Source organism: Hirundo rustica, chromosome 5 (assembly GCF_015227805.2).
Source record: "Hirundo rustica isolate bHirRus1 chromosome 5, bHirRus1.pri.v3, whole genome shotgun sequence".
NCBI classification, from domain to species: domain Eukaryota; kingdom Metazoa; phylum Chordata; class Aves; order Passeriformes; family Hirundinidae; genus Hirundo; species Hirundo rustica.
Genome location: NC_053454.1, coordinates 62,112,912 through 62,132,536, shown reverse-complemented (window position 1 = coordinate 62,132,536; position 19,625 = coordinate 62,112,912). Strand labels below are relative to the sequence as shown.

The 19,625-nt window shown below is 52.4% G+C and overlaps 2 protein-coding genes across 2 annotated transcripts; both read left to right on the top strand.

Annotated features, from left to right (window-relative positions):
• The first annotated feature begins 2,241 nt into the window (after nucleotides 1-2,241).
• On the top strand, nucleotides 2,242-10,863 carry PPP2CB (protein phosphatase 2 catalytic subunit beta). The gene is made up of 7 exons (XM_040064821.2): nucleotides 2,242-2,477; nucleotides 6,889-7,098; nucleotides 7,322-7,495; nucleotides 7,720-7,809; nucleotides 8,432-8,593; nucleotides 9,414-9,532; nucleotides 10,071-10,863. Exons 1-7 carry the CDS (start codon nucleotides 2,376-2,378, stop codon nucleotides 10,141-10,143), a joined length of 930 nt encoding a protein of 309 aa, XP_039920755.1. The 5' UTR covers nucleotides 2,242-2,375; the 3' UTR covers nucleotides 10,144-10,863.
• A 79-nt stretch (nucleotides 10,864-10,942) lies between these two features.
• Nucleotides 10,943-15,640, top strand: GSR (glutathione-disulfide reductase). Its single transcript, XM_040064520.2, has 13 exons — nucleotides 10,943-11,071; nucleotides 11,832-11,858; nucleotides 12,118-12,206; nucleotides 12,679-12,748; nucleotides 12,913-13,060; nucleotides 13,177-13,231; nucleotides 13,309-13,408; nucleotides 13,876-13,962; nucleotides 14,152-14,313; nucleotides 14,542-14,653; nucleotides 14,737-14,868; nucleotides 15,047-15,180; nucleotides 15,338-15,640. The coding sequence occupies exons 1-13, from the start codon at nucleotides 10,943-10,945 to the stop codon at nucleotides 15,485-15,487; spliced, it is 1,395 nt and encodes a 464-aa protein (XP_039920454.1). The 3' UTR covers nucleotides 15,488-15,640.
• Nucleotides 15,641-19,625: the final 3,985 nt, after the last annotated feature.

Below are 19,625 nucleotides of genomic sequence, written 5' to 3'. Positions count from 1 at the left end.
GTTTTTTCCCCCTCTCTGTAACACAGGAATCCGGCACTCTTTGGGAAGCAGTGGATAAGCCCAGGCAATACCTTTCCTAGGCAGTGGTGGCCATGAGTAATTTTTTCTGCTTCTGTTTCTCCTGTGTTTTGTATCACACCCTAAAAAAGCCAAGTTTCAGTGGAAAAATCACAAAAACAAGAAAGCAAGGGTGTAATAAGAAAATAAGAAAGCAAGGGGAGGGTGTAATGTTACACCGACAACATTAATGTATTTTTTAATAAAGTGGCCTTTCATGCCACTTCACCAGCATTGCCTTTTTAGAAGGTTCTAGCACAGAAATTATGAGATTTTAGAGAAGGTGGTAGAAAATCCTGCCTTCATTAATTCCTTCTCAGTGAGGCTTGTCAGTTTTGCCTGCCAGGGAGCCTGATGAATGTCCCCCACTGCTGTCGGGAGATTCCGCAGGCTCTCTCCCTGCCACTCCTCTGCAGGAAAATCCACAGCTCATCCCAAGAGCTCCCTCTTTCCAATAAGCCACGTCGTGTTGCTCTGAGGACATTCCTGGCTCAGGCTGCACAGCTGTAGGTGTGAGGTTTTGCCGATACTTTGCTGAGGACCTGCCATCGGATCGATACCTCAGAAACCTCTTTATTTCTGACGAGGAGCCAAGAGGAATATCTCAGCTCGATCTTTCCATTTAAGCTTTGCCTATTAAACATTTTAATGATGGCAAGGAATCGGTAAATAGAAACTTATCACCAAAGCGTGCGTGTCCATGTGCCCGTTTCTTGTTTCCTCAAATTATATCACGAGGAAACCTTCAAAATTTGAAAGAAGGAATAAAAGCTGCTCAGCATTTGTTTTAAGGCTGGCTTCCTGAGGCTCAGGGTGCCCTTTTTTGGGTCATTTTGGACAAGCCAGGGATGATTTTTACGTGGGGTGCTGCTCTCCCATATGCTTCTGAAGGCATGGAGTGCATGCTGTCCTTGGGAAGCTGTGGAGTGGGAAGATTTATTGTCCACTGCCATGAGGCAAGGTTTCCCTTATGCCATGGCTGTTCTCTACTGCATCACAAACATGGGCAATATGGTTAAAAATGATCTTCTGGGAAACAAATCAGCAAATAAAACATCCAGAGGAGTGTGAACAGTTCCTGGCAACTATCTTTCCTGGGAACTGGAATGGTGAGCAATTGTCATCTAGAACAGTAGTTACAAAGTTGTATTTTATATAAACTGCTTTCTTTTACTTTGCTAGCTTTATTTTTAGTCATAAAATTCACTTCAAGGATGTGATGTTTTGAATCCTTTAATTTTTTTCCCTCACTTCAGGGTGAAGTCCACAAGTCCATCTGTTTTAGCCAGCGGATTAGAACTGTGACTGACATCAATGTTCCTGGTAGGACAGCCTGAGTAGTGCCTCAGCAAACCTCAGCCTTCCCATCTACATGAAAGAACACGCCACATGGATTTGATCTATCTTATCCTGCTGAAAATCCTGGGAAAGTTTCCTGTCAGGGGTCTCCTAAAATCCCAGTCCTTGCTGCCTGGGCACTCCAGACTGTAGCAGTGTCATAGCCTCAGTTATTACATCACTGTTATTACTACTCCATTTGGGTATAGAGAAGACAGTAGAACAAGTGCAAAGGAGATAAAGAGCAGTGGGTAGAAATCTGTGCAGGTCTGCCACAGTTTAAAGCGGAGGGCAAGATGAATAGAGTGCCAGACTGTAAGCAAATTCATTAATTTTTACTGCTTATATTCACTGATCATGTGTCATATGTAGTACATAATCGTACATGTGCTCCAGCTTTGAATACTGCTCCACAACATTTCACGGGAATGCGGTGAAAGGAATTAAGAACGCATATTTACTGTAAGGCAGACAGGGATCGTTACATTCCCGGGCCCTGCTGTCAAGTCCTGCGACTCGGCACCCACAGCGGGCGCAAAACGTTATGATTTTACCCTTTTTCCTTAGAGAGAAGGGAGCATTTTATCCTTTTTTCCTTGGAGAGAAGAGCGCAGGTTCCGTCAGGCGGCTCTGGGCCGGGGCGACCCCAAACAGCCGGAGCCGCCATCACCTGGCGCAGCCGTGAGGAGAGCGGGGCCCTGAGGGGAGGGGCGGGGCCCTGGGGGTGGGCGGGGCCTCCGGGGGTGGGGGAGAAGCATGGGAGGGGCGCGGCTCTGAGGCAACTCGGCGCGCCGGAAGCATCGGCGCGCGCCGGACGCGTTTGTGGGCGTGGCCGGAAGTGCGCAGCAGCCGCGGCAGGTGGGGGGCGCCGCCATTACGCGGAGCGGAGCAGACCCGAGCGGGCCGCGCGTCCCCGGCCGCCGCCGCCGGCACCTACAGGCGGGCCCGGGCCTCGGGGGGCCCGCCCGGCCCCCCCCGCCATGGAGGAGAAGGGCTTCGCCAAGGAGCTGGACCAGTGGATCGAGCAGCTGAACGAGTGCCGGCAGCTGAGCGAGAGCCAGGTCCGCAGTCTCTGCGAGAAGGTGAGTGCGGGGCCCGGACGTTGGGAGGGCGGGGTGGTGCCTGTGGTATATCCGGCGCTGGGAGACGGGGTTGCGGCCGGGGGGTTATCGGGCGTGGGGAGAGCGGTGTGGTGCCTGTGGGATATCGAGTTTTGAAACACAGGGATGCGGCTGCTGGGATATCGGGCACTCGGAGCGCCGGTGGTGGTTGTGGGATATTTGGCATTGGGAGAGCGGCCGATGCCTGTGAGTTTTGGGAGAACAGGATGGTGCCTGTGGGATATCCGGCACTGGATGACTGGGGCGGTTTCTGTGAGATTGGACGTTGGGTGACCAGGTTGCTGCCTCTGGAGTATTCAGTGCTGGGAGACCGGGGTGGTGTCTGTGGGGTGTCCGACGTCCTGGTGTCCTACACAAGATAGAGGAGCCGCATGCTGAAAAATCAACCCCAAGTCAGTGAGGAAACCCTCTGACGTCCGAGGTGGGATCTCGGGAAGCAGAGGGGGCAGAGGTGAGACCCAAACAGGCTCACAGCCTGCTGTGCGGGACCAAAATAGAAAGAGAAATGGTCGGATAAAGGACACTGTCTGCTATTTTGGACTGTGGTTTGGACAGGCCTTGGCAAATGCCTGCTTGGATTTGTTTAGCAAAGACTGGCAAGAGCCTTTTTTTTCCCATCAGGAGAAAGGTCCTTAGACTTGTGCTGGGTGTTGTCTGAACAGTGCAATAGCTCTTTGTGGACATTCCCTCAACACCGCAGTCCGTGACCAAGGGAGGATTTTCCTTGGCATATTCTTCTAGCAGTGATCCTGGCATCTCCCTAACCCCCACGTAGCTTCTGTATTCTTCCCCCCTTTTCATTTTTTAATCCCATGCTGGGGCTGTGCCTTTGTTTTGTGACTCTTTTCTCCAGAGCTCCATCAGTTGTGAGGGAGCTGTGTCTGTTTGGGAAGCTGGAGTCGTAGCTGCTGTGTTTTGGGGAAGCTGGGGGATGATGCCAAGCAGACGGTGGCTGAATAAACAGGAAATAGGGAGAAACTGGATAGGAAAGCTCAGCTGGAGGTGGGGATGGTGTTTGTCCTTCAGGAGGCAGGTGACAGGTAGGTGTGTCATCTGTCACAGCACCTCATTCTCCCATACTGCTGGAAACTGATAGAAATGACTGGGGCATGAAGGAAACCTTGAGCCCTGCACTGACTTGGCTTGTTTAAGTTTTGGGGAGTGGTTGTGTCACCCAGGAGAGGAGCTTACAAAAATCTCTGGGTGTGCAGCCCTGCCACAAAGCTGGTTTAGTTGGTTTCCTTGAAATTGTATTTGGAGGAATGCTTTTCTCCAGAATACTTCTTAGCACTCCTTTTTGGGGCTGATTTCAAAGAGGCCCAACACAGCAGTACCTTTTGCCTCAGATTTCAGTCTGTAGAAGAGCTCAGTATTGAAACAAACAGTCAAAATGACGCGGGGTAAAGAAAACCCAAACCAGCAAAATCCCAGAGTTACCTGTGTGGGTCATTCTTGGTTTTAGGTACTGGCGTAGAGGACAGTGATGAGGGAAAGATTGGACACAATGAAAGCTGCCTAGTGATTCTGTACTCTTAAAAGTTGTTGAAATTGTTGCTGTGGAAGTGCCACTCTGTCCTTACCTGCCCAGTGACACCATCGTTAGACTGCTGACCAGCCCCACATGCAGGTTCACACAGGTGATGGAGGTGCTGTTTCTCAATGTGGTAACATTGTTCCCATTCTGTTGGTGTTTAAAATGAAAATTAGCTCAAATCCTGCAGAAATTCAGAGGCTGATAGAAGGATTCATTCTGATCACTGCTGGAGCTTGCACATTTGGGGTACGGATGAGGGAGCTGAGCCGTCCTGCTTAATCCAGGCGAGAGGGTTTTTCACAAAGAGGATAAGATGGGCTCTGAAAGAAGGCAAGGAAAAGGCTGTCTCCTGAATTAAACAAGCAGCCACCCATGACCATCCCTCTCCTTGTAGCTTCTCTTTCCTCTCCTTGTTCTTTGGAGGTGTAAGAGGGGACGCAGTCCCTTTGCGTGAAATTCCCAGTGCTGTGTTGCGTCGTGGCCGGGAATGTTTTATTTCTCTGTTGGTGATGCTCATTCTGGGGGGTGCTGGTTCAGATACCTCTGGGAGCACCTGGGCACCCTGGCAGAGGCTCTGGAGTGTCTGCTCCTGCCTTATTCCTGAAGGGTGAGGCAGCTCCATCCCTGCCATCCCTCTGGCTTCCATCTCACGTGGCTGGTTCTTGTTCCAGCCAAGCTCCCTAAGGTTTACTATCCTCAGCCCACTTGTTGGTACGGTAGTTTGGTCTGTGGCAATTGGTGCAGTGAGGGTTCAGGTGAATTTTGATCCCAAACTCCATGCCCGGCTTCAGATTCCCAGAGAACGAGCCTCTGCGAGTCAGACCGAGGTGAGGGAATGAACCTTCCAGAAGGAGTGGAGTTTCTCCTCTCTCCAAGGCTCTTCAGAAGCACACGAGGAGTTGAGGTGATGGGCAGGCTCCCAGCCAGCAAGCAGGCTGCTCTTCAAAGGCTCTGAGCGCAGACATGGCAGCCATTGGTTTGGTTTATTTGATACAAGGGAGGTTTATTTAATAGAAACACCTGAAAGCTGCTGGTTTTTATCCTGACCTGGATATGGTTTTCATCCAGGGCAAGTGGGACAGATGCACAGGAAGCTGATACCATTAGTCACTGTTTTCAGCAACAAAGGTAGCTAATTTTTGACTTTTAAGTCATAGTTATTTATTAGCCCACGGGTTAAGTAAGTGCTGATGATGCCAGGCAGCCTGCTTGCTTCAGAGGTTTTTATTTTTGCTTTGTAATAGCGCTTTTTATTTTAAGTCATTTGATTTCAGTGCTCACACTGCGCGCAGATGCACTGGTTAGTCACTGCTTTTCTGGGGTGTTTTTACTGATGCTGAACATTTTGAAAGTCTTGTTCTGCATTATAAAATCATCACGTGAGGGCAGGCTGGGACTCCTGAGCCTGATCTAAACCAGCTCTGCAGAGTTAAAATGACAGACTGGATCTGTCCACGTGCACAGATGGGTGTCCACAGGGTGAGCTAAAATGGGCTGTGGGGGAACAGCTGGTTGGCAGCGTAAGGAGCTGCTCCTTGTCACCTGCCAGCTTCTCCTTCCTCATCGGGGAAACTTCTGGATTCTCCTGGCATCAACATTTCAGTTCCTGGGCTGGCCCTGCTTCCTAGGGTAGATTTAAAGTGAGCGTATTTGCCCTGTTCCTGTGGAAAAGGAGCCCTGCTGAGCTCCAGCTTGGAACAAACCCCTGCCTGTTGCTTTGTGCAACAGTCAGAGCACACGGAGCAGCTGTTTTGTGGGTTTATATTTGTCTCTCCTGGAGGGTGGAAGCTCTCAGAAGGCGCTATAAATGCTTTTAAGGATGTGTGAGCAGAATTTGGGTGCTACTACTGCACTCAAATACAACACGTTCAGCAGTTCCCAGCCGTGCTAGAAGTGCAAGGCAAAGCCCATGTCATCAAGTCCACAGACAGGATGTGACTTCAAGGATCCCTCAGGTTAGGTTATGTGCAGAGAGCATGCTGGATTCAGTCCAAACTGTCCAAGCTGCTTGGGGTTTAGTTAATCCTTCCAAATACATGTTTTTCCTAAAAGAGGCAAGGCAGCAAACATTGGAATGGGAACGCAAGCATCCTCAGGAAGCCCACAGAGGGTATCCTTGGGAAGCAGGTCCCTTCTGGCAGCGCAGGATGAGCCTTAGCTCATCCTGAGCTAAGGGATATGGCAGGGAATACCCAGATCATCACCTGCTTCTGACTGCTCAGTGTTGGTGATCTTCCAGCTCTGTTGTTCAGATCAGATGGAGCCGTCCTGTGGGTGCTCCCTGTGCCTCAGATGTGCCTGGAGCGCTGATCGGCATCAGTCAGTGAGCTGGAGGCAGCACAACAAACCTGGTATTTGATAAGGATAATAAGGTGGTGCAGATAGGCTACATTGCACGGTTGTAATTAGCAGAGGAACTGCTGGGTGTGGAAGAAGAGATGACTAAATCCAGGGATGCCTTCCTTCCATCTGTGGTCGTTTTGTTGCCAGCTGGGGAAGCTGGTTGTGGCTCCATATGTTCCAATTGCCTCTGTCTTTGCCTTCCAGTTGTATGCGACTTGCCTGTAGAAGTTGCTAAACTGTTGTGCTTGGAAGAGGATTGGAATTCTGGCAGGCAAAATGTGCCCTGGGCAAGGGAATCTGGCCTCGCTGTAGTAAAACTGCACATCTCCGTGCACTGGGAAACACCCTGGTCTGTGCTCATGCACCAAACTGTTTTTCCAGTGGTCAGCTTGAGCAGTGGGGTTGAAACTGGGTTTCCATTGGGGAATGCAGCAGAATCACCTGCTTCTGGATGAACTTCCTACCTTTTTGTGCTAAATGTGCTTTCCTTGCCAGGCTAAAGAAATCCTGACAAAAGAATCAAATGTACAAGAGGTACGCTGCCCCGTCACCGTCTGCGGGGATGTCCACGGGCAGTTCCATGACCTTATGGAACTCTTCAGGATTGGTGGGAAGTCTCCAGACACAAACTACCTGTTCATGGGAGACTATGTGGACAGAGGCTATTACTCGGTAGAGACGGTGACTCTCCTGGTGGCGTTGAAGGTACGGCTTGGGAGAATCGGGGCAAAACCTGGGAGTTGGGAACCATTTCTTTGGTACAGTTTTCTCCTCCTGGTGACGCTGCCATTGGCTTGAGCGTAGCGGGTGTAAATCGATCCATGTCACTGGACACGTGCTGGGAACAGAGTGCTTGGCTGCTGTTTGTGATATTCCATTACTCTTTCTTTCCATGCCTGTGCTAAGGAAGCGTTCTCTCCACCCGCAGGTGCGGTACCCGGAGCGCATCACGATACTGAGGGGCAACCACGAGAGCCGGCAAATCACACAAGTCTACGGCTTCTACGACGAGTGCCTGCGCAAGTACGGCAACGCCAACGTCTGGAAGTACTTCACAGACCTGTTTGATTACCTGCCACTCACAGCTCTAGTAGACGGCCAGGTAAGTCTGGGATGAGGAAAACCCTCCCTTCCTTAGATTTCTGCAGGCTGTGTTGTCTGACATCCACAGGAGCAGTCCTAGACGAGCTCCTTTAACTTGTGATCCGAGGGCGAGGTGGCTGGAGTTGTGAATGAGTGTTAACAGCATTAAACCCAGCTGGTCTGGAAATTGTTCTTCCCTTAACAATATGCACTTAATGCATTGCTCTTTCCTTTCTGGAACAGATATTCTGCCTCCATGGTGGCCTCTCTCCATCCATAGATACACTGGATCATATCAGGGCTCTGGACCGCCTGCAGGAAGTTCCACATGAGGTAATAGGAAAGGAAATGCTTCAGAAACTTAAATATCTGCTGGCGGAAAATGCAAATGTTTTTGCACATTGCAGTCCATTTGAACACGTGGTTGTATGTGGATTATGGTCTTTCCAGGAGCTAGAGCAGATGAACATTTGGGCAAAACACACATAAGTCAGTGTGCTTTGATTACAGCAGCCTACGTAAGGAGAGCTGTGGTGGTTTCACAGTTGTTTTCCCAGAATTGTGGGATTTTTGGGCTTTCAGTCTGACTCAAAGAGCAGGATTTGGCGGGGGAGGGTGTTTACTATCTTCAGCCTCATCACTTATGTGGTTGTGAACTGACAGCCACCATGTGAAGCCACACCGTGTCACCGCCCTTCCTCCCCAGCCCACCCAGCCTCCTATGGTGTTTCACCTTGTTAGAGCTTCCTGGGGCCTGCAGTCTGGACTGAGAAACAGCGCTCAGAGCTCCCGGGGCAGCTGGACGTTGTGTTGGGAGTGGTTGGGGCTCTCAGACGTGTGTTCAGTAAACATGCCTTGCGCTGAGAAGGATGTGCTGGCAGTCTTGCTACTGTAAATAAAATGTGTTTAAGCATCTTGCCAGTGATCTAACAAAGAACTCTCAATCTTTCCCAAGGGTCCGATGTGCGATCTGTTGTGGTCGGATCCGGATGACCGTGGCGGCTGGGGCATTTCTCCACGTGGTGCTGGCTACACCTTTGGGCAGGATATTTCCGAAACCTTTAACCACGCCAATGGTCTCACACTGGTCTCCCGCGCTCACCAGCTGGTCATGGAGGTAGGGAAGCACTCTGCTAGCCAGGGCTAACAAAACAGGGGCCCACGAGGTCTCCTCTGGGACACCTTTCACTCACGGGTTTGTTGACACCTAAATCTTAACGCAGGTCGGTACCAAAGAGAGGCTTTAGTCACGTGAAAACAACAACAAAAAATTACGTGCTTTGACCTGCAGCCTAAATAAGGGGATGTTCTGCCCTTTCCAAACAAATTTCCCCCTCCAAGTAAATTGCCAGAGGGGTCGTGTCACACCCTGTTTGTGGCAGGAATAATCTTACGTGCTGGCTTGCCTTTGCTTTGGCTGCTGCTACGTCCGACAGGCTGTCCCATAGTGCTTGGCAGTCAGATGTGATGGGGATTATGCTATTTGTAGCTGTCAACAGGCTATTATTGGATGTCTTGCTGGAAAAATGCCAGGTGGGTCAATGGAGCAGATGCGTTTTTAAAACCCAGTGTAGGTAGATTCCTTAAGCAGAACCGTGCGTCAGAAGTCACTGGCATCCGGCAGGCAAATTGTCGCCTGTGGTGGATGAAAGCTGAAGGTATCCCTAAAAATCCCAAGGCTTTTTAGTGGTACAATCCATAATTTACAAGTGAAGAGTGGATGGTCTCCTGTAGGCTGCCTGAAGCTGGTTTTGCCAGGTACCTGCTGCTGCTCCTTGTGGTAAAGCACGTATTTCAAAATGAAACTAAGTCAGTTGGAAATACTTGAAGAAATCTCCAGTTTCACAAGTGCCTCGTAGAGTTTCAGGCCTGAAGAGGAACTGTGGATGGGCTGAGGTTTAACAGAGACCTTTCCTTTTTCTCTCTTACCCTGGCAGGGTTATAACTGGTGCCACGACCGGAATGTGGTTACCATCTTCAGTGCCCCCAATTATTGCTACCGCTGTGGGAACCAGGCTGCTATCATGGAATTAGATGACACTTTAAAATATTCCTTGTGAGTATCTGGGCTTGGGCTGGGGTCTTTTTCTAACTGCTCTGTGAAGAGTGGCTGATCATTCCCGAAGGGGTTCTTCCATGAAAAGCCAGCTCAGACCACTCTGGAGTTAACATGTGCTCTGCTTTAAAAGAAGCAATGAGTTTTTCCTAAAAGCTCCTCTTCCTGGCTCTCTGGAGAGTTGGAGCTTTTGCACTTCTTTAACCTCTTTACTGCCTAAGCTTCATGGAGAGAGTAAAAAAACACGTGGATTTGTGTATTTATTTTCATCCTGTGTAGCGCTGAGCTTTGTAAGATGGGGAGAAGGTCTGAATTGTGCTTTTAGCTACTCCCATGAGAAAGCGGTGATGGGCTGCTGGGTCACTATGATGATGGGTTTCAACTCCCAGGAGTTCTTGTTTTGGTGCTTGGAATGTTTTATGTGGAAGCAGCTGGAGTGAGTAGAGCGCTAGCAGCAGGAGAACAAGCCTGATATTTATTGTGGGACTGGAAAATGGCTTGTGGAGGAGGGTAAGTGATCCCTTTTTCTTTCCTGCAGCCTCCAGTTTGACCCAGCACCTCGTCGTGGAGAGCCTCATGTTACCCGTCGTACCCCAGACTACTTCCTATAAACCTCTCCCAGCCTTTGTAGAAGGAAGTACACCTGGCATTTTAAAAAAAGCAACAATATTTACACGTTTCTGTAAGAAATCAGGGTTCGTCTCAACTCAAATCCCCATCATGGACCAAAATGTGCCATACAGAGGACGAAGAGCATTTAGCACAACTTGAGACTGAATTCCTTACGACACTCTCTCTCTCCCATGCCCATCAGCCCAAAAGTCAGTTTGCCTGCTGTATTTGTAGTCATTGTTTTCCTTCTGGACTGTTCAGACAGGAAAAGGTAACTCTTTAACAACACTTCATCTCCTCTGACGCTTCTTTGTACATTTTTAGTTCTAGTGTTTAACTGGCATGAATTAGAGTTTGTTTTCCAGGGAAGTGCACACTAACTTCATCCCCCACCACTTTTTATTTTATTGGAAAGACCGCTCAACTTAACTGGAGAAAGGAAGTGATTCCTGCTTGGGAGTACGTTGTCATAACCCAGATAAAAGCGTTCCCTTTTTAGCTCTATTCCCATTGTGTGCTGATCCTGCCCCCCCCCCCCCCTTTTTTTTTTGTTTGTTTCGGTTTTTTTGTTGTTGTTTTGGGGTTATTTTGTTTATTTTGTTTTCTCTTTTGTTATCCCTCTCCTCCCCACCCCCCTTCCCCTCTGTATATTTGTCCTGGAAGTGCTTGCAATCCTCTCGCTGTACCTGAACCAATAAACTCGCCGTTGTCAGCCCCAAGTCGTGGTGTCGTGCAGGGCTGGGGCGGGCCGGGGGCGGTCCCGGGGCGGGGCGCCGGGGCCAGACCGAGCCTGGAGCGATGGCGGCGGCCGCCTACGAGCTGCTGGTGCTGGGCGGCGGCTCCGGGGGCCTGGCGGGGGCCCGGCGGGCGGCCGAGCTCGGCGCCCGGGTCGCGCTGGTGGAGCCGCTGCGCCTCGGCGGCACCTGCGTGAGTCGCTTGCGGGTGACGGGAGTGAGGGACGGGGCAGGGACGAGCGACGCGGGGCCGGTGCCTCCGCGCTGGCCCCCGCGACCCGGGGATGGTGGCGGAGCCCCCGGGGAGGGTCGCGGTGCGGGAAATCGGAGAGAACGAATCGCCTCCCCGGTGCCCGAGCGTTGTGCAAGGGCCTGCCTTGTCAGGCTGAATGAGGATGGATCCCAGTCGCCCATCTCCACCAGCTTCCTCCCGGCCCCTTCCAAGCCGTTCTCAGGCAGGTGGCAGGATGCCGATGGATCCTCCTGGGTCTGTGTAGCAGCACTGTAAGGCGGTAAAGCAGAACTCAAGAGCATGGTGAGCTGTTAACAAGCCAAAAAACAAACCAGTTCCTCAGACAAGCCGGGGACAGGCTCTAGTTTTATACTCTAAGTGCATTCTGCTGGAAAAATTACCATATTCCCAGAAGTTCAGGCAAGGGATAGCAAACAACTTTCTCTAGTAAATTAGAGTATCAATGGAAAAAAACCCCTGTGTTTGAAGGTTCCACCTTCCGTATTCTTTTTCAAGGAAGTGAAGGAAAATGGGCAAACCACAAGACCTTCAGCCTCCCGAGGCGGTTACACCCCTGTTTTACCAGGAACCCGTAATCCTGCCTTTGTTTTCCTGAGCAGACAGCTGACATGCAGTGCCAGCCTGATGTGGCACGCTCTCTGGAGCATTGCCTTAGGAAAACAAGGGCCTTGACACTGAGACTTGCTCTTACTCCCTCCAGGTCAATGTTGGGTGCGTGCCAAAGAAGGTAAGGCTGTTCTGCCGCCGGCTCCAGCGGCATGGGTTGGGTCTGGAGTGGGTGCCTACCAAATTCTAGGGAGGTGCTGGCACAGGGTGTGGGGAGGAAGCAGAGCCTTGGAGGGTATTGCTGAATCATCGGGATGCTGTGGGCACTCCTGTGGCCCCATGGGTGCTCTGGGCAAAAGTGAGGAATCAGGAAGCCTGGCGGGGGTTTTCCCCAGAATGAAAGCAGTCTTCCTGAGCCAACCTGAAGTCTGTGTGGGCAGGTGATGTGGAACACGGCGGTCCATGCGGAGTTTATCCACGATCACGCTGACTATGGCTTTGAAACACCAGGTGTCAAGTTCAACTGGAGGTAAGAATGGAAAGGGCCAGTTGGAAACTAGCATCTTCCAGTGAGTGTCCCATGGGGAGCAGCCCATTGTCCACTTCAAAGGGGTCCCTGCCCACTTCCTGGCTCCCGTGGGTTGTGCAGAGCTGGTTACAGGGCCGGCGTTGCCGCTGTGTTTTGGGGAACAGGGTGCCAAGCTGGCTGTGGGAAGAGACTCTGGAAAAGTCAAACACAGAGAAGGCAGGCACAGAAATCTTGCTTTGGTGGGGAAAGGGTCACAGGGAGCCATTTTATTTTGTGGCATGGCTGCCACGTGCCAGAGGAGTTGAGTTCACAGAATCATGGAATCATTAAAGTTGGGAAAGACCTCTGAGATCATTGAGTCTAACGTTTGACCGACCTTGTGAACTGGACCATGGCACTGAGTGCCAGGTTATTCCTGAGCTCCGGGAGGTTCCCTCTGCTAGCAGTGATAATATTCCCTGCTCTGGTCCAGGACCATCAAGGAGAAGCGTGACGCGTACGTGCGGCGCCTCAATGACATCTATGAGAACAATGTTAAGAAGGTGAGATGGGATGTGTTTATCCTGCAATCTGAGTGGCAAAAATGACGGATTTTTGGCCACTTTTCTAGTCATTAATGGCTGTCCTCCAACTGTGGAAGGCCTGGCTCCATTAGCTGTCTCCTGCACCTCATCCCGCTGTTAATCGCATAACTGTTACCCCTAAGGCTCACATTGATATAATCCGAGGCTATGGCAAGTTCACCGCTGATCCCGAACCAACCATCGAAGTGGATGGGAAAAAGTACACGGCTCCTCACATCCTTATAGCCACGGGCGGGCGCCCGGCTGTCCCTGCTGACAGTGAAATTCCTGGTGAGCGTGATGAAATTCCCCAGGCTCCCAGGCTGGGGAGCGGTCTGCCTTCCAAGCAGGCTTTGGGAGGGGAAGGGGGACAGATGAAGGTTGTGAAAGGGTCTCTTGCTTTGCAGGTGCCAGTCTGGGGATGACCAGTGACGGCTTCTTCGACCTGGAGGAGCTGCCCAGGTACAGTGGGATTCATTCCCTGCAGCCACCGGCGCCTGCTCCAGGTGCCTGCACACGGCACAGTCGCTTCTCCACAGGCGCAGCGTCATTGTCGGGGCCGGCTACATCGCGGTGGAGATCGCGGGGATCCTCTCCACGCTGGGCTCCAAGTCATCCCTGCTCATCCGCCACAACGAGGTAGTGCCACCGCCTGTCCCTGGCCACGCTTCCTGCCTGGCTGTCACATCCCAGCCCGCCAGGGTTTTCTGGTTGTCAGTTCCTGGTAGAGGAGGGTCTGAGCTGGCACGGGAATGGCGATGCAGCGGATGGTGGCATGGGAGCCATGGAGAGGCTGGGGATGGTGGCATGGGAGCAATGGAGAGGCTGGGGGGGCCGTGTTTTAGCAGCACCCGCCCACGTGCCCAGCGTTTCTGCAGCCACACGTGTCAGCGCATCCATTCCGCTGAGCTTTGTTTCAAGTCACGACTTGAAAAGAGGAGGAAACGAAAAGAAAATATTGGAGAAACAAACAGAGAAGTTTGTTAACCAGAAAACACCCAAACCTCCTGGGTTCCAGGGGCAGGGAAATACTGGTGGAGGGGCTGCCAGGTAGTGCTTTTGCCTGGAGACCCTTATCTGACAGGGCTGGGGGCATCCTTGCCTAGGTCCTGCGAACCTTTGACTCCCTGATCAGCTCAAACTGCACCCAGGAGCTGGAGAACACCGGGGTGGATGTCTGGAAGCACACACAGGTGGGAAAGCACAGAGCAGCCCTGCGGCTTGTCCCATCCCTCCTGCAGAGGCAGGGCTGGGGGAAAGCTTTGGGTGCTGCTTGCTGAGCAATGGTTTTGGCGACATCCCTGCTTCTGCTGCACGGCTGCCATTGCTTGTTGCAAGGCAAAAGCCTCTGCACCTTCTCTTGCTGCTCTTGTTCCCCTTAGGTCAAGGGGATTGCGAAATCTCCCCGTGGGCTTCTGGATGTGACAGTGTCCTCTGTGGTGCCCGGCCACAAGCCGACGGAGGGGGTGATCCGGGACGTGGACTGCCTGCTGTGGGCCGTGGGGCGGCTGCCCAACACCGAGGGGCTGTGCCTGGACCAAGTGGTGAGATGGCAGCGCATCCCTTCCGTGCTGGGGGGAGGATGCCCACGGGTCTCTGGGTGTCTCATGGGTATTTGGGGTTCCCTTGTGTCTCCAGAGCCTGTCACAGGGTGGTGTTCCCCTGACTTGCCCCACCCCCCCAACCTGGGAATGCTGTGGCCACCAGCACAGGTGCCCCATGGGCCGTCCCATCCCTCCTGGAGCATACGTGGCTGCTGTTTCCCATGGCAGGGCGTGCAGGTGGACCCCAACGGCCACGTGGTTGTGGATGAGTACCAGAACACCACCAGGAGAGGGATCTATGCCGTCGGGGATGTCTGTGGGAGAGCCCTGCTCACCCCAGGTACTGCAGCCGTGCCCCCTTCCCTGCACGGGCCCTCGGTGCCACACCCTGCCGTGGCTCAGGCTCCCGGTCCCTCCCCACAGTGGCCATCGCGGCTGGCAGGAAGCTGGCCCACAGGCTCTTCGAGGGCAAGCAGGACTCCAGGCTGGACTACGAGAACATCCCCACGGTCGTTTTCAGCCACCCGCCCATCGGCACAGTGGGGCTCACTGAAGGTGGGGACGGAGGGGGTGAAGGGGCTGGGGACACTGTCTCAGAGCTTGCTGCTTTGATGCTTGAGATGTTTTGATCTCCAGCAAGTGAGCCATGACCAAAGGAGAGGAGGCTTTGACTCCTCTTTTTAAATGGTCCGTGTGCATCCCTCTGACCTCTGTGCCGTGGCTTGTGCTACAGAGGAGGCTGTGGCCATACATGGGAAAGAGAACGTGAAGATCTACAGCACATCCTTCACTCCCTTGTACCACGCTGTCACCCAGAGGAAGGTGAAGTGTGTCATGAAGCTGGTGTGCGCTGGCAAGGAGGAGAAGGTGAGCGGAGGTCACCTGGGGGGATGGTGGGGACCACGGCTGGCTGCTTGGCCTCACGTGGTCAGCTCTTGTGCTGGGATCCTGCTCCCCCAGCACCGAGCCCAAGAGTTCACTCTGGATTCTGGGTCCCACCTGGCCTCTCACTTCTTCTCCAAAGGTGGTGGGATTGCACATGCAAGGGCTGGGCTGTGACGAAATTCTGCAGGGCTTTGCTGTGGCCATCAAAATGGGGGCCACCAAGGCCGACCTGGACAACACCGTTGCCATTCACCCCACTTCTGCCGAGGAGCTGGTGACACTGCGCTGAGGCTGCGGGCACGGACACCCCAGGGATGGCGGCTGCAGCCGGGAAAAATGTTTTACGTGTTTTCAAAAGTGCCTTACTGCTGGGTGGGTGCGTGGAGGGCGTGTCTGTAGCGTTGATCTGGTTTGCTGTGGAGTGGGAAGTAAACACTCTGATGCTGGCGAGTCTTTGGCTTTTGCTCTCTGGTGCCTGTCTCCTGCCGTGCCCAGCCGTGGATGGTGCTGGCATGGTCCATGGATGTGGTTTGGGAAGAAGGCCGGCAGTGGCCACGCTCCTCCTCTGCAATCCCCAGGGCTGGGCAGGAAGTAGCAGAGAGGGGCAGGACAGTGGGGTCCTTGGAGTGTTCGTGGGTGCTGGGGTATCCTGGATGGGCTCCATCCTCCTCTTTATCTCATGTCCCAACACCACTGGCTCTCCAGCCTGTCCTGACATCACACTTGGGACTCCAAGGGGGAGTCCAGGCTGGGGGTTCAGAGACCAAATTCCCTGTTTCCAGTCCCATTTCCAGCAGCTGGAAGCTCCAGAGCTGGCTGAGAAGATGCCCAAGTTATGTAGGGTTTCAGGGATCAGAATGGGGCACCCCACGTTAAGCCTGGGCCAGGTACCTTCATGTCCTGGAAACAGAGGCTGAGGCCTGTGTTTGGGGGGCACCAGGCTCATTTGGCCAGTTTTAGGGTCAGGTAATAAATAAATCAGGCATTTTCTTTGGCTCAGAAATGGAGGCTAAGTCCTGCGTTGTTGGCACTTGGAACCAGCCCCACCCGGGCAGTCTTAGGGCTGTGAAACAGACTCCAGTCCTGTCTTGAGGGTGCGAAGGGAGGCTCACCCAGGCAGTTTAATCAGAGATTTGATTTGATCAGAGAGCCAGACACCTGCATTTTGGTGCTCAGGGCAGACCCCAGCCTGGCAGGACCCAGAGGGAGGCAGCCCCAGGCTGTGGGGCCGGCTCGAGCGCGCAGGGTGGGACCGAGGGCGTTTGCGCCCTGGGAGCTGCTCCTTCAGGCCTCCTGTCCTCTACCCCGCCCATGCCTCTCTATCGCCCAGATGGTCTTCACAAGGAAAAATTAGGAATTATGTCATGGACAAATGCATTTACAGCAGAATTGGACACAACTGGGCAATGTGACCAGTCCATGGAAGTCAAACCGGTGACCATCCAGGGGAATTTTAAGTCGGATACTTGCAGATTTCATTTCCCAAAAACTCGAATTCTTTGGCGCCTCTTGCTTATATGCTCCCCTGTTGGAAAAGGTCAATTAGTCTTTTTAATGACCAGATTACCCAACACAGGGAAAACCAACCAGCATTCCCTGAACACCTCCATCTCCTCAGTATCCATCCGCAATCAGGGGCCGATGGACAGCAGCCTGCCCTGAGCAGGCTCCGAGGGGGGACTGGATGACCCTTGAGGTCCCTCCCAACCCAAACCTTTCTGGGGTTCCGTGATGGTTCTATGATCTCTCCCTGCATTTCTTTTGCATCGTGTCCTTCTTTCTGCTCGCAGCAGATGGCGCCGCCGGCTTTTAAAAGAGTTGGAAGTGTTCTGGGATCAGCCCTGCCACTCACTAAGTTGTTTATAAAACGAAAAAGACAATATTCTGCAATAATCTGTGATGAAGATCCAACGTTGGTGTTGCACGGGCTATGGGGGAAGCAGAAAGCGATTCCCTGCAAATCTCAATTCCCTGCATTGTGGATACTTTGCCGCTTACGTGAATAACACCTCTCCATCTGAAACTCTTTGGATTCCAAAGTGAACTCGCTAAGTTTTGGGCTTTCAGGCAGAGGGAATGTGAGTACGGGAAAGTGATGGGGAGACAGAGAACTGCAGCGGGGTGTGTGTGTGCAGGGAGAGCTGGAGTAGGAATTTTAGACAAAATCCCCTTACCTGGATGCAGGGCCACCTTCAGGATCCTCTCTTGGTCAGGGATTTCTCTATCTGTGGCTTTACAGTGCATCCAGCTCTGGGCGCCGCCAACATCCTGGGATTTGGGGATTGCATCTGCTGCATCACATGTGGCAAAAGTGCCCTTACTACAATGTTTGTGCAAGGCTGGAGCTTCTTAGCCTCCATTTACAGCACATGATGATTCCATATGGAATAGTTATAATTCCACACTGGGTTATGCTGGAAAACAATTTGTTGGTTAAATTCATATTGGGATAATTGTTCTTCTCTCAAATTTAAATTATTTGTTAAAGGATTAATTTTTTAACTATTCCAGGAATAAAAAGGGGAGTGGAATAAAAAGGGGAGTGTAAAAAATAGAGCAATTATTATTATTAAAGAATAATTCCTACATCCATCAAATCATTAATTGGAAGCCTGCTCTCCTATAATCTGTCCTTGGGATGCCGTTTTTCTTTCCAGAAAAACCTTATGCAGAGGCAGGTAAGGCAAAACCTGCCATTTCAGCTACAAGAGCCACCTGGTTTCACCTGGGCCACAGAGACTGTTTTTTTTTTTTTCTTCCCCAAGTTCCTGATGTAAAAGCTGGAATTTTCTGTGAGCCTGGATCTAGATGCTGGAGCGCAGCAGGTAGGAGCAGAGCTGCCACTGTGCTGGGAGCACTCAGCACCGGGGGGAATCTGGTCTGTAATGGATGGGGGGGTGTCGGGGCTGGCACCTGCAGAGGTGAGTCCCTGACCCCGGGAATGAGCTTCCCAAGGCAAAGGGACGCCTCAAACACAGCAGAGCAGGGAGGCTCTGCTCGGAAGATACCCGAGAAACTCCTTCCAACCAGGCACCCTCGCCCAAGCCAGCGGCGGCTGCAGGTGACAGCCCTCAAGCCTGGCGCCTGGCTTTGGGCCGGGCTCTCCTCTCCCTCCTTCCTCCTGTCCCTCCTCCTTGCCTGAGGCGGGAGCTGCGGGGCCTCCGGGAGCGCTCTCCGCTGCGCCGGGGGCCGCAGCCTCGCTCCTGCCGGCGCGGAACCAGCGGCTGTGCGGAGCTCCGGCGCCTGTAAGCGGGGTACCCTGGGGGATCGGGCTGGGGGCTGCCTTTGGCCGGGGCTGGGCTGTTCCTGCCTCCCTGATGGAGCTGGAGCTGAGGGAAAACTGCAGGAGCTTTGCCAGCAACAGGTCTGTGTGTGTGTGCGTGTGTGTGAGAGAGAGCTGGAATGCTGGCTCCGCTGCCCCGATTTACCTGGAGCGGGGGCACAACGCTGCCTGCACGGGGATCCTGGTGATGCCAGGCACCCGCCTGCTGGAAACGACCCTCCTTGTGCTGCCGGAGTTGGTGCCAGGGTGGACCAAGGCTGGAATACGGAGCAGTTCGTGCACTGGAGGGGGACGGGGGAGGCAGCAGGTGTCCCTGACCCTCTGGCTGTGGGGTTCCAGAGCTGAGGGATGCACACAGCCCCCACCAATGCCTGTATTGCAGCTGCCGCTGGGAGGGCCAGTCCACCTGGGCTTGGGAACTGGACCACTCTGCAGAGCTCCAGGATTGGGAAAAGGTGAACCTGGGGCCATTCATTTTTCCCCCAGTGACAAAGACAAGTTCACATAATTTTATTTTGCTTTTCTATCAGTAGCAGGTACCTCCAGTAGAAGAAAAGTATCTGGAACTTGAAGTACCTCCTGTTAGCCTTTAAATCTGAACCATCCCAGGGGCTGCAAAATATAAAATGCAGTGAGATCAGTTTGGGGTGTTTTGCTGGAGAAAGGGGGAATTGAGTGTAACTCTGAGCAAAGGAGGAGCATCTCCTGAGGCTGGCAGGTAGGTCCTTGTAAGATGGCACCTCATCCCAAAAGAATGGACCTGTGCTGCTGGGTTTGGTTTTTTGTTTTTTTTTTTTTTTTTCCAAATTAAAATCCTAGCAAGGAAAACTTACTTCCAGTCCTTGCTGTTTGGAGAGCTGTGGGTTGCCGCTGTCATTTACTGAACAGAATTGGCTTCAACTGGAGTCAAACCAAGAGGTTTCCGAGGTAACCTCTCAGCGTGTCAAATTCCTGACATCAATCAGAGGTACCTATCCATGTTATCCAGGTAAGGCTTAGAATTTGGTGTTAATTAAAATCAAGTCACTGAGACAGCAGTAAATGGAAATTCAAGAGCACCAAAGGATTCAAATCCTTAGAGCAGGTCACAGGGGGAAAAAAAAATAAAAATCAATGAGTACTTAAAGTCCCTGTGTGGGTGTGG